General features: G+C 36.9%; 1 protein-coding gene across 30 annotated transcripts in view; it reads left to right on the top strand.

The window, feature by feature from the left end:
* LOC131434615 (protein muscleblind) overlaps positions 1-12,955 on the top strand; it is a 961,748-nt gene that overhangs the window by 711,568 nt on the left and 237,225 nt on the right. For 4 of the 30 annotated variants that reach the window (XM_058601517.1, XM_058601514.1, XM_058601515.1 and 1 more), the window contains exon 2: positions 6,277-6,871. The exons of the other annotated variants lie outside the window; for them this stretch is intronic. Coding sequence is in view for 3 of the 4 variants with exons in the window: in XM_058601514.1 (XP_058457497.1) it covers positions 6,854-6,871 (18 nt within the window). In the remaining variant the exon portion in view is untranslated. The remainder of the gene's footprint in view (positions 1-6,276; positions 6,872-12,955) is intronic. 30 annotated transcript variants of the gene reach the window in all.

Below are 12,955 nucleotides of genomic sequence, written 5' to 3'. Positions count from 1 at the left end.
GCGTAGTATTTCACTTTTGTTTTCGAGTTATAACTTTTTGACAATTCCAAGTCATGACTTTATCGACCATGTCCATTTAAAAAATCATAATTTTTAAATCACCGAACCTATTTTCTGAATTTTTGGATATGTGAAAAAAAGCTTATTCTTTCCATAGAAAATGGGGAAATATAATGGATTTTTGTGTTTGAAAACGCTAATTGTTTTTGTTTTCAACGATGTTCATGGTTCGTGGACAGATGACACTTTTTTGAAAATTTAGGCTTTCGAACTTAACGCATAAATTAAATAGCTAACTAAAATTTCTTGTTTTTGAGATACAATCTTTTGAAAATTATGATTCGAAATTTGGTCGGCAAATACAGTACATGAAATTATTTTTTTGAAAACCAAAACCCAAAAAAGGAAAAATCCACTTCGGTATCTCTTTAATATGTTAATAAAAGGGCAAAGTTTTCAGAAAAAAATTTAAAAAATATATATAGCGGCCTTTATCTACAAACTTGGAAAACCACTAAAAACTCATACAATTACGTTTAAAAAAACTCCTGATTTATCGTGTCCGCGCATTTTTCCTAGAAACTACAGACATTTCAAAACAATACATCAAATAATTAACAAACTCTAGTAGTTCCGAAGTTGCTCAGTCTATTTTAAGAAAAACGAAAAGAAACGATTTTATACACCCTCACATGGAAATTGCCACGCTAATGGCAATATGGAAATATAAGGGTCTAATATTTTTTATGGAGAAGGATTGAACCAAATATTACGAATTTCTGAGAGATCGTATGTTATTTTATTAGAGAATTGGGATATTTGAATCGAAAAAACCAATTATCATCTATTTTTTTTTCAATTGAAATCGTTTCAACATCACAATGTTCATTTTAATAGCAACACATCGTTCAAAAAGTATTAGCTAGGAAAATAACATTTCTTATGTAAAATTCTCGTTTATTCTTCAGCATCGTCAGTAGGATCTCAGCAACAGCCATGCAATGGTTCTCTATGCTATGATTCGCCTGCGAAGTCTGTTGAAACGGAAGGTCAGATTTCACAAAAGAAATGTAATATCAAGACTTTGCTTTGCTTTGCAAAAATAATTTTCTCATTAGAATCAAACTTTTTTCCATTTCTTTTTGAAATCAGCAAAGAGTCAGTGGATGAGAAAGCATCTCACAAACCCCAATTCGCTCAATCGGGCCATTGTTTTAATTGACGTAAGACTTGGTGAAAGATGATTTTTCGTCTACACATAAGATCACCTATTTCGATTTTGCTCTTCAAACACATCCATAACTCAAAGTAATAGTCACTATTGATGATTCCTCCCTTTTCAAGACACTCGATAGAAATTATACTTCGAGCATATAAAAAAACTGACCCAACGACTTTTCTAGCTGCCTGTTGCGTTTTCGGGCCCTTGAGACGGCTTTGTCCGGCAGCACGCAACTCAGTTAACTAACGATTTGACTCCAGAGTAAGATGCCGGATCCATGTTTCGTCTACTGTTACATACCGACACAACAAATCCTGTTTATTGCGACTAAACCCGATCAGATGTGATTATCAAAATTGTTTCAAGTTTTGACATTCTGAATTACGCAAAACCTATCTGAATTTGATCCAAATTCACTATGGATAGTTGTAAAAATACCAATATTTTATATCAAACATTTGTATCGATTGTATCTGATTATAACTAAGATTATATTTATACAAAATATTATTTTTGTGTATCGTAGATTGTATTTCGTTTGCTTTTTCATTCAGTAAGAGAAAAACATTTATAATTTCACTTTAATGTTCAAAACACAAAAGTTTTTTTTTTCATAGTTTTATATATCACTATTAAAAAATCAAGCTTTAGCACAGCTTAAAAAGAATTATCTATTAACTGTAGAACTGCACAAATTAGATGTCTTTTTTGGCATTCAATTCAAAACGAGCTAAAATTTTAATATACGGTTTTCTGATTGGGATCAGTGCCAAACAGCACTCTGAATCGTTAATGCATGTAGTTGCTTTTGTTCGATTATGAGTGAGTAAAACCTTTTTCATGCTTAGGTTTTTGCATAAAATAACGCGAAAGCCCTTCCAGTTGATATGCCAACCATCAAAGCAATTTCAAAGAACTTTGATTTTAAGGTAATTCATCTCGATTTTCTGAGTTGCCTAATATTTTGCAGATTGACCTTTCCAGATTTAGCCTACCAGAGAGTTCCACATTACTTACTTCAGTACGAGCATACTACCTTAATCAAAAACTTCCTGGAATTTATTCAGAAAATTTAAAATACAAGCTTAATCATCAAAATTGATATTGTCCTTTTCAAAGTACTCCCCATCGACTGCAACACACTTATGCCAGCGCTTGATCCAATCCGCCAAACATTTTTTATATTCAGTTTTCAATATGCTAATCAGAGTCGTATTGGAAGAAGTCACAGGGAGCCAAAACAGGTGAATTCGGTGGTTGGTATTCGTTTCGTTTTTAGCCAAATGTTTACGGGTAACGATGGCATTGTGTGATGGAACCAGAGATGTTTATCTCCTCTGTGTGACGAAGAGCAAGCAAAATTTCTCCCCTCGCACTGACAACTTCAACGAGAGCTCTTCTCTTTCACATTTATACACCGCTGTTGTGTAAGTGTGCACGCATCATGAGTGCGTTTGTTTATTTCCTCTTACCTCTTCCACTGAATCGCACCAAAGTGCTAGAGCATTAGCTAATAAATTCTCTGAGGAGGATGCAGATACTTTCACAGAGGTGTACACGCCGGTGAGCACTCTGCTGTATGGTTTTCGTAGATGAAGCGTGGACACGCAAAATCAGCAAAATAAAACAATTTATCGTAAAATTTTCGGTTTTCCTTGCAAATTTTTCATAGCAAGGCCAGATCTACTCTCTATTAATTGAAGTTCACAGAAGTGTTCGCTCACAATCACGCGCCAGTGGTCACTTGGGTGTATTTAGACGAGAGCGCGTGTGAGCGATTCATGCGAAGAGAATGTGTTTCACTCGCGCCAGCTGCTTTAACCACAAGCACACACTCAAATGCTGTCTACTCGACACTGAGAAGAAGTGCGCTTTCCTCTTTGTGCGGTGCTTCGTTTTCTTCATCCTTGGTGTGGCAAAAATCTGACTCTAGCGTGTATAACTCTGGTGAAATGCCATCTCTGGATGGAACACGTTTGAAGATTATAAGTTCTCAATTAGGATATGAGCCAGCGCCCAAAAATATCTATGTGTGATCGTAAAACATATTAACTTTAGATTAATCAATGAATTCATCATTTTCAGTGTAAGTAATTTAATGGTCTAAGAACACAAGCCAACAGAACAAGTTTGAATTGAAAGAAACATGCTAAATTCTTTTTATTTTTTTGGTACAGATAAAAATAAGCAGAACTGAACTAGTCAATCACGCACATGTTTTTGCATTTCTTCTCTATGAACGAGAAACAGACCGGGAGAAAATTTTAGAGGGCTTTCGAGCTTTTCCTCTTGGCGTCTCAACACAAATTCATAACAAATCATGAAATTGTTCCTGTTACTACAGGATGCATGTTTTATACAAAATAGAACTAACGTACTGACTTTCGAAAACACAAAGCAATTAAATCATTTAACATTCGAATGAGTACTATTATTCTGCTCTCAATGCAACAAAAGATCGAATGACCTCTCGCAAAATGTAATCTATTTAAGCATTATTAACCGGGAACCCCTTTCCGGGTTAGTGATAATCAAGAGCGGCGCAAAAAAATAGTAAAAAACTTTCCTTCCATTTATGAACCATTTCCGCCGGTTGCTCCTGCAATGGTTGCCTGTTATCTTAGTGACTGGCACGATATCAGGTGTGAGTGTAGCTTAATCATCCTCTTCATAATCCTCATCATCGCTGTCACCTCGCTGTCTACCGAAATGAAACGATTCTGCCAACGCTGACAATCCAGAATCGTTTTCCGCGTGCGTCCCCCTCTTGTGGCTGTTTGATTGACGACGAAACAGGGCTTATCCGGAAGATGCGGAAACTCAGTCCTCAGACGCTGTGAAAAATGTTACACGTTCAAGTGGTGGGAACTGGCTGCTGCCGACCGAGTTCTCCAAGTGTACCGTTTCCGCAAAGTCGGAAGTCATAGATCAAACATAGAGTAGCTACGAAAAAAAAGGGTGAACAAAGTTGAAATTGATGACAGATGATTTATAAGGTTTTTTCTCGATGATTAACTTTTTGTCGTCTGTTATGTTATCGGTAACGATTATACAGTTTCAATAATGATTCCAGTTTTTTTTCACTAGCTCCTGAAACATTCTTGTTTTGACGCTAATTAGAATATTGTTCAATTTCATGGAACTCGCGCATTTACTAAATACCGTGAGTTTCTGTACATCTCTTTGTTGCATCTTGCTCTTCGTGACAACAAGGTCTGGAACTGTAACGAGTTTTCATCTAAACGAGTAATGATTGGTTATTCAAATATTGGTCCACGTTCGAGCGGAAAATTTTGAATTGATGCCTCGTACAAACATATCACATTCCTCGAACCTGGGGATGATATGACGCTCGTCAAGCACAATAGATCACCAGCATAGTTCATGATAGTGAAAAAAATAGACCAATGTTCGTGGCAACCACAGCGACTGCGATGCTAGAGCTGTTTGTGCTTCCGCCAACGATCGTGTTGATGATAAAAAAATACTCTCTCTCTCCCGCGCGCTTTCTATGTTTGACAAACATGGGAATTTATGGGTTTAAACATACGCGCACAACACTTGACCGTGTCATGTAGTCAATGCTACACAACGCACCAGTTCCTCTGGAACTTCTACTGACAGGATATATGCAAAACTCGATCTACCGAGGATACCAGTTACTGTATGCAAATCAATTCTCACCATTCCTCATTTGCATCAGTTGCCTTCTGGTAGGTTTCCAAAAAGCAAATGAATAGCAGTGCCGGCTTCTTGAAAATTTACGACCATCGCTCAACAGTACAAACGATGCAGGGTTGATTTCGTATTAAAAAGTGGAAGGTTTTTAATTTTAAATTTTTATGTTCTTACTTACAGATTTACTTCCCTTTTACAAATATGTTTCTTCAGCACTGGTTAACGTACATTTGTCAGATTGCCGCTTGTCTTTTCCAAACTGTAGTGACAGAGTAACATCAACATTCTAGAAACTACAACTTTCGGCTGATATAACCACATAGCCATTTGGTTTTCATAAGTTACTAACGTTTTTCGGGCGTCCAAAATATTTTTTTTCAATTTCAATCAATATTAGCTAATAATTTGATTTGATTAGATGACTCATGAGTACACGGCAGAAAAAATATTTCTTTTGGCTTTAATTGTTCATGCCAAAACTATATACTATTATTAAAAACTCGTTCCGAATATGCACCGAAACAAGACTGCAGCCCTTCCGAAACCCCCGGAACATAACAATCGCTTTTCCAGGGCCTCGATATAACCATTTCAACCAGAATCCCGTCGAAGAGAATGAGCTTTTGTTTTTTATCAAACATCCAGGCTCGCATTTTTTGTTATCTGGCCTAGCTCAGGTCTAGTGTTTATTTCGCTCGCTGTGCACGGTAATGTTATGCAGCATTTTTTTTTTCTTTGGTTCGCTCTCCAGTCGACACGATTCGTGCTGCATCCACTATGCGATGTCAGTTTTATTGAAAGAGCATGAATCCCACATGATGTCTGTTCCTGCCAGTCTCACCGTACTGCTCATAGTTGTTACGATGATACTGAACAGATCAATTATTATCGACTACTGGCATGCGTTTTGTGGGATTAGAACCGATCCGGGTGGGCGTTTGAAAGCTCTAGTATCGGCACACTCACACATCACGATATTTTTTCAAACCAAAGTTTCGTCATACCCTGAGTTCGATGTTTTCCCTCTCTTTCTGGTTTAGAAAGGCAGATCCTCTGAATAGGGTTTCAATGTAATTGATAGAAACGTGAACGGGAAAACACACAAAAACGGAACTAATTGGGCATTTCCGGAGTGCTGTGTTTTTTCCGTTTCATTGCCCTACCGTTTCATGTAAATGTAACTTCAAGGATTCTAATTTGATTCCATTACAGTATTCCTGTTAGAAACTCGAGATCTTCTCCCATCTACCATCAGAGCAGTTTTTATTCATGTTCCAACCACGTTCAATTACATCCACCTAATCCAACCAGAGAAACAATCAACCAATTTAATTTGTATTTTTTCTCTTTTCTCTCTCTCTCTCTCTCTTCCACAGGTAAGCATCGCCTCTAATGAACCAAACAGCTCAGCCGGTACGAAATTAAATTAAACATACACACACCGGGAATCCGTAGCCAGGGAAAAAAGAAAAGTCGGTTAGCAAAGTGAATTACCCAGATAAGGATAAGAAAGAAAAGTTAAAGAGCTTCAGCATCGGCTTTGGCTTAGAGGAGCAGCCAAAGCTCAACAAAAAGATTGCTAGAGTTCGCGCGAAAATAATAAAAAAAAAACACCAACCAAACATCAGCAGCTAGATAAGCTGTTTCCCGCTACTCGTTCCATTTTCCTTCCTGGTGGAGATCTTTCTCCCAACCTACGTCCTACAACCCTTTGTCCTCCCGAAAACCGCTTGGTTCGCGGGTCCTCTATCGGTAAACCGATCAGTGAAGCTTCCAGAAGTGCTCAAGTTTCATCAAGTGAGATTGCTCAAGATTCAAGTGAAACCTACGCAGCAAAGGAAAAACGGAGAGCCAGTTGTTTCCACCTTTTTTTTCGCTTTCCACTCTACTACACTGCCCTCTACCAGACTCTGCTAGTTACAAGGGCAAAGAAACAACAGCTGAAGGAATAAAATGGACGAGCAAACTCTGGTAAGCCAATTATCTTAATACGGGGAAGCATGACGAGAGCGGATCCACCGGATGGACCGGGTTGCAACCAGGATGAAGAGATTATAAAAATTGCAATTTATATTTCATTAGAGAAATGCATCGCGCGTGCGGTCAAATTGCGACTGTTACCGGAAGCTAGACTGCACTTGGAAAATGATTTAAGATAAAGGGAACTCTACGGGAAAGAAATGCTAAGTGGCACATCCGGTAACGCATGTCTGTGGCATAGGGATAAACGTCTGACATCTCGGAACAGACGATCTATTGACATTCCTAGTGCGATCTGTAAACGGTAGATTTTTATTTTTAAGCCGGTCAACGGCTTCAATTCACAAATCTTTAAGTAGCTGTTGGATCTGGATAAAATTCCAATGACAACGTATGAACAAAATTATGAAATTTGAGAAAACTGTGAGAGCTATCTTTTGGTTTTGAGAACTAGATTTGAAGATCTCGTTAAATATGAGATTTTTATTCATAGGAAGCACAAAGCATATCCAGTTTGGCGCAAAATGATTAACAACAAACATTTTTTTACATTTGATCAATTAAACAAAATGTTTGTTTCAATTTTTGACGTTTCAGCGTGAAATTTAACCTTCATTTTGTAGGGTTTGCTTATGTTTCATAACTTCATAATTCATTGAATAGAAAAATCTGTCGATTTAAATTTTTCTGTCGGGCACTGTCGTATTAGCTCAACTGAAGTGCATTACGATCAAATTTTGTCAATTTCAATTCAAAGCATTGGATTTTGACATTTTCGCTTCACTTGTGAAAATGGCAACTGAATAAGAGTATTATCGCACCAATATTTTGCTCGCGCATAATGAAAATCTGAACTACTCGCACACCACGTTGATTAAATTGTTTTTTTTTCGCTCCCTAAAAAGTGTTTTTTTGTTTGATTAGTTATTTGTTAAAAAAACGTCACATTGTCTACTGCATTTTACATAAATATAGTCAGCAATATGTTAGACGCTCATAAGTGTCGATGTAATACTATATGCTAAAGAGTATTGATTCATTTTCGATTTCAACTAAATTGAAAAATAAATCCAATTTTTCAACTGGTTACCATTGTCATTCTCATTAACGAACTCCGCCAATAGAAGGTTAACGAAGGTTACTTTACTTCTGTAAATTGAATTTTTATTTACATAGCTCTGTAAAAAATGTGTATTTTGAGTTCGGCAAAAGCTCGCGCTATTCCAGCAAAACAGACTAAATTTAGCAAATGATTGGTTATTTCTTATAGTCATCGAAAGTTTTCATCAAAAAAAGGCGAGTGGGTAATGTCAGAAGTATAACTGGATGACGTGAATAATTGTGTGAATTTTGCAAACTTTGAATGCAGAATTACAGAATTCTAACAGCATAATCAGATGGAACACTCGAGAGGAAAAAATTACAGAGTTGTGTAAAGGATACGACCGACTACAATGACATTGAAAATTGAAGGTTCAAATTCATTCAAAAATTCATTTCAATTAAAAGAAATCCACAACAAATCATCATCTAGGATTTTTAAATTCAAGTTAGGAATCAACATGACATTAATTTCAATAACTCACTTGTCAATTCCGTCTCGAAAATACAGGCGATTTGAGAGAATATCCATAAACTGAAATTACTAGCGAACACAATGTTTCGTAAGCCCACTGCGCCCAAACACTGAAAATGTTCCGTATTTTCATGTGTCGGTTTTGTGGATGATTCGTTCAACTCATGTGGTTGAAATTTTGCGCGCCTTATTTTGGCACTGAACTTCACCTTAATGCTTGTTCATTCCAAACATTTTAGAAAATTTCAACTTTGAGTTATTTGTAGTTATCTCATACTACTGCAAACATGATCATAAATTGCTGAACATATTTCGATGGTATGGAGAAAAATTTGCGTTGTTGCATTAAATAAAACAAGTGATACACACTTAAAAAAAACCCTGTGATTTTACATCTTATTAAATGCACATAAATGAAGCGTCGCAGTTCAGGCAAATTTACGTCGAAGAACATTTAATATTGTGTCTAAAACTCCATGCATGAAATTCGTTGAAATAAAAAAAAGAATACTGATAGCAAACCGCCGCGACTTGAACCGAGAATCATTGGATAGCAAGTACGTCTGTTAATCGACTGAGCCACAGAAGCATACATCTGCTTCGTTGGTAAAAGGTACATTTAAATTCATACAGTCGCACCTGCTAGCAGAATGCAAGTTACAGTCGAAACCAGTAAAATTCAAGCTATTCTAACATTAAGTCATTACAAATAAAATTTTCCATCATTTGACAAATTAGGTCTTTAAGTCACCTGTAAAATTCAAAATTTTTTAGAGTGTAATCACGATTGAGTTCTGCCCATTCTTGGCGCCCTAAAGTAAAGAAAGGCGTATTCACGTTAAAACTACCGAACAGTGGAATCAAATCTGTGTGGAGCTTTCCATCTAAATGTGCAGCTTGGGGTACATAAATAATGAGTATCCTATTCAACAGACGCCAACACTCAGCGATTACGCCAACACTAGCTATGTCCTCAAGAAACAATAAAAAGTCGAGGCAAGACAGAGTACTTTTCCAGAATTTCGTCAAGTGCGAAGGTCGTTGGCGGATTGACTAAATTTGATTAACTTCAGTTCAATTTTCGAGTAGATCCGCAGTTTTTTCGATTGTCGAAATCGTTAGCGAACTAAACAAATTTTAACGATCCCAAGTTACTTACCTGAGAACCAGTTGGATTTTTAAGTAGATCAGAGAGTGTTCGATCTCGATTTTGACGAATGCAGATGCTCAGAATGATACTAGTAAAATCTGAGTCGCATGCAGCTTAAGGATGGCATTTGACGACACCCGATTAGAAAGTGCGAACATGTTCGTAACAAAACGAAATATTCTTGAAAACATATTATAGGAGTTTGGTCCCATTAGTAACTAATATAACCAAAATTTCTGTTCGGTATCGTCAAGAGATCCAGTTTCGATAAAACTCTAATCGGGATACTTTATCAATATCGAAGTTTGTTCACCATATTACAAACTACTTCTTTTCAGAGAAGTATACGGAACCTCGCTACTTGACAAATTTGAAACGGTTGAGGACACGGTCTCCAACATTTGTCATACTGCGAAGTCCATAGTGAATTTTGAAAATTTGTGAACCGATGCCAAGTTCTACAACTGTTCTACAACTAAAATGACGACACGTTCTCGATTCGATGATGTTCTGCAGAACTAGTTTCCGATATATATTTTGGTTGATCTTCACTCCTTCAGATACAAAAACCCGTGGAGTTCGGTCATCACGAGTGATTCTGGCTCAAACCATCACCAATGTTAGTTTCTGTCGTCAGAAGCGGGTCATTTCTTCAAAAAGGTCATTTCGGCGAAAGGGGAATTTCGAATACATCACATTATTAGTTGAAAAACTACAAACTCTGGACATTCATCTAAAATGTGTATTTGATTTTATGTATCCTAGATAATTGATAAGGCGCAGTCACATAACCGAAGCCAAGATTCCTCGGCGACGCCGGCTGAGATGGCCGCCAACCCGCCGTCGGAAGCCTGTAAACCTGTAACTGCCTGGTTTTCCCGGTCTCCTCAAAGCGGGAATTAAATTTATTCGTTACTTTAAACATAAGATATTCCAGAAGTTCGAATACGTAAATATCATTAATATCTCATTTGTTTTTATTTTAAATAAATTTTTGAATACGATATTATAACAATTGTATGATTCGGCGAAATGACCCTTTCGGCAAAATGTCATTCGGCGAAACGACCCTGATCCCTGTCGTCTAGTGATCGGCGCGTCGGCATAGGTTCGTGACTTTTTCGGCAACCAAACTTTATCGTTCTGTTTATTCACGCACTACTTTACAGTGAAAAGTTTCTTGTCAATAAACACAATATTCTTCAACCTTCATTTCGTGAGCCTTCGGTCTTCGCTCTTCAAACCACTGCAGTAAAGCTTCATTCCATTCAATTGAAATCAAATTTGCACACACTGCCGATCACTCTGCTGCAGCAAAATTCACACTATAAAACACAAAATATTTAAATAACAAAATATCTCTTTCAATTTAATGAGAGAGTGTCTTTCGAATGAGTGTTATATGAAACATATGAATTGGTTCAAGATAATATATGAAAGGTAAACCAGTCATGATAGTTAAAATATCCATCACAGAATAAACATATATTAATTGCTTCCTCTTTCAGTTTTCATTTTTAATGCTTGGAAGCGCATCTCAATACGTTTCAAACAATTGAAACAATTATCGATTTAAGCTTGCTGATGTTTCATTTGAGTATGACAACAAAAGTTAAATGATGGGGAAGGGATATGCTGACAATGGATGGCCAAAAAATTCAATTTTCATCGAAAAATTTTCGTCTACAAAGGAAATTTTACTCCTAGGGATCTTTACCATGGTAGTCATCATCTCAGTAGCTCTGCTGCATCATACCGTGTTTGGGTACTTCCGACATCCAGATATTTTTAGAGTGTACAAAACTTCTGCCCACACGTAAATCGGACAGCTCACGAACAATGCCCTTCTGCCGTTTTCTAGCTAGGAACAAGGCAACCATGGTTCTGTTCCTAGCTGATACATTTTCCGGATAGAACAATAGTAACTTATATTTTGTAACACATACCTCCACTGACAGCCAAGATGAAATGTAAACAAATCAACAAGGCATCGTCCAATAAAGTATTCTATATACAATGTAATAAGTAACGTAGCGGTACATCCCAAGGTAAACTATCTTCTCCTGCCGAGAAAGTGCATCTGAGATTTTTAACATAATGCATGTTTCCATGCTTGGAAAGGTACTTACGACAGCTGATCTGTAGAAAATCATACTAAGGACTGTATCCAGGCAAAATGTAACACTTCCTCAACTTTTTATTACTTGGGAATATTTTGTTTAATTCACTTAGTCGTTCATTTGATGTCTTTCTCATATTATTAATATTTTCATAAATATTATTTGGGAATTCTTGAAACCAAATTTCATTAAATCTTGAAGTTCCGATACTCCCGATATTTCCGAAGCCGTGAACTAGGAACCGATACTATCGAGATCGGTACGTTTGACCAGGAACTTTGTCATCAGTTTTGAGCCAAATTTAGACAACTTTCTCCGTTTTTTACCTCACCCTGTAATTACGGAGCCAAAAGTCGAATCCCGATACCTTATTGAATCGTGAGACCTTCCATTTAAACCTAAGTTTAGATGTCTTAAAGAAAATGAAGCAGGTTGCTGGCGTTTTTCACCACTAGGAACCGATATTACCGAAATTTGTTCGTTTGCCCAGCAAACGGAAACGAACTCAAATTTGAAACAATTGTGTGTCCAACTCAGTAGAGTTTTTCCGTATGTTGGATGGTCGCCCTAAATGATTGTAAAAAAATTTAAACACACCTCAACCTGTAATTCCGAAACAGCATTATATGAGATATTTAATTTGAACCAAATTTGGTGAAATTCGGTTCAAATATTTCTGAGAAATTGAATTAAGTTCCACTATTTCCGCTATAGGAAACTTGGAACCGATACTTCAGAAATCCAAATTTTTTACCATCCACCATCAAAACACGCACAATATAAGAATTATGTGGCTAATTCGAAAGAATTTATTCGTTTTTACATTGCCATGTATATAAAAATACTCATGAGATCGATTTTTTATTTATCTCCCTATCATGTGCAGTCGTATCAAAATAGAATTCTATAGCATTCTATGGGAAGGCAATGCCGGATAAAATAAAATAGCATTCTATTGAAAAGTAAGTGTTTTGCTCATACATACGCACACAAGCACACAGACACTCGGCCTTCCGGGCCTCGGTTCAAATTTTCATTGTGACTGCATTTCTTTTCTATTTGAGAAATCTAATCGCAAGGAAGTTGAGGGATTAATTTACGAGATTTTCCTTTAGCAACTCCCTCCCGCTTGGAGGTTTCGGATGAAGAAAGTTATCAAATTTTCCAAGAAGTACTTGATGTGGTAAGCGATCTGTGGGTGCGGCAAATTCAGTAAGCCGCATCCCACG

The sequence above is a fragment of the Malaya genurostris genome, chromosome 3 (assembly GCF_030247185.1).
Source record: "Malaya genurostris strain Urasoe2022 chromosome 3, Malgen_1.1, whole genome shotgun sequence".
In the NCBI taxonomy this organism is placed as follows: Eukaryota; Metazoa; Arthropoda; class Insecta; order Diptera; family Culicidae; genus Malaya; species Malaya genurostris.
Note: the sequence above shows the minus strand (reverse complement) of the source record. Positions and strands in the feature narration are given on the sequence as shown.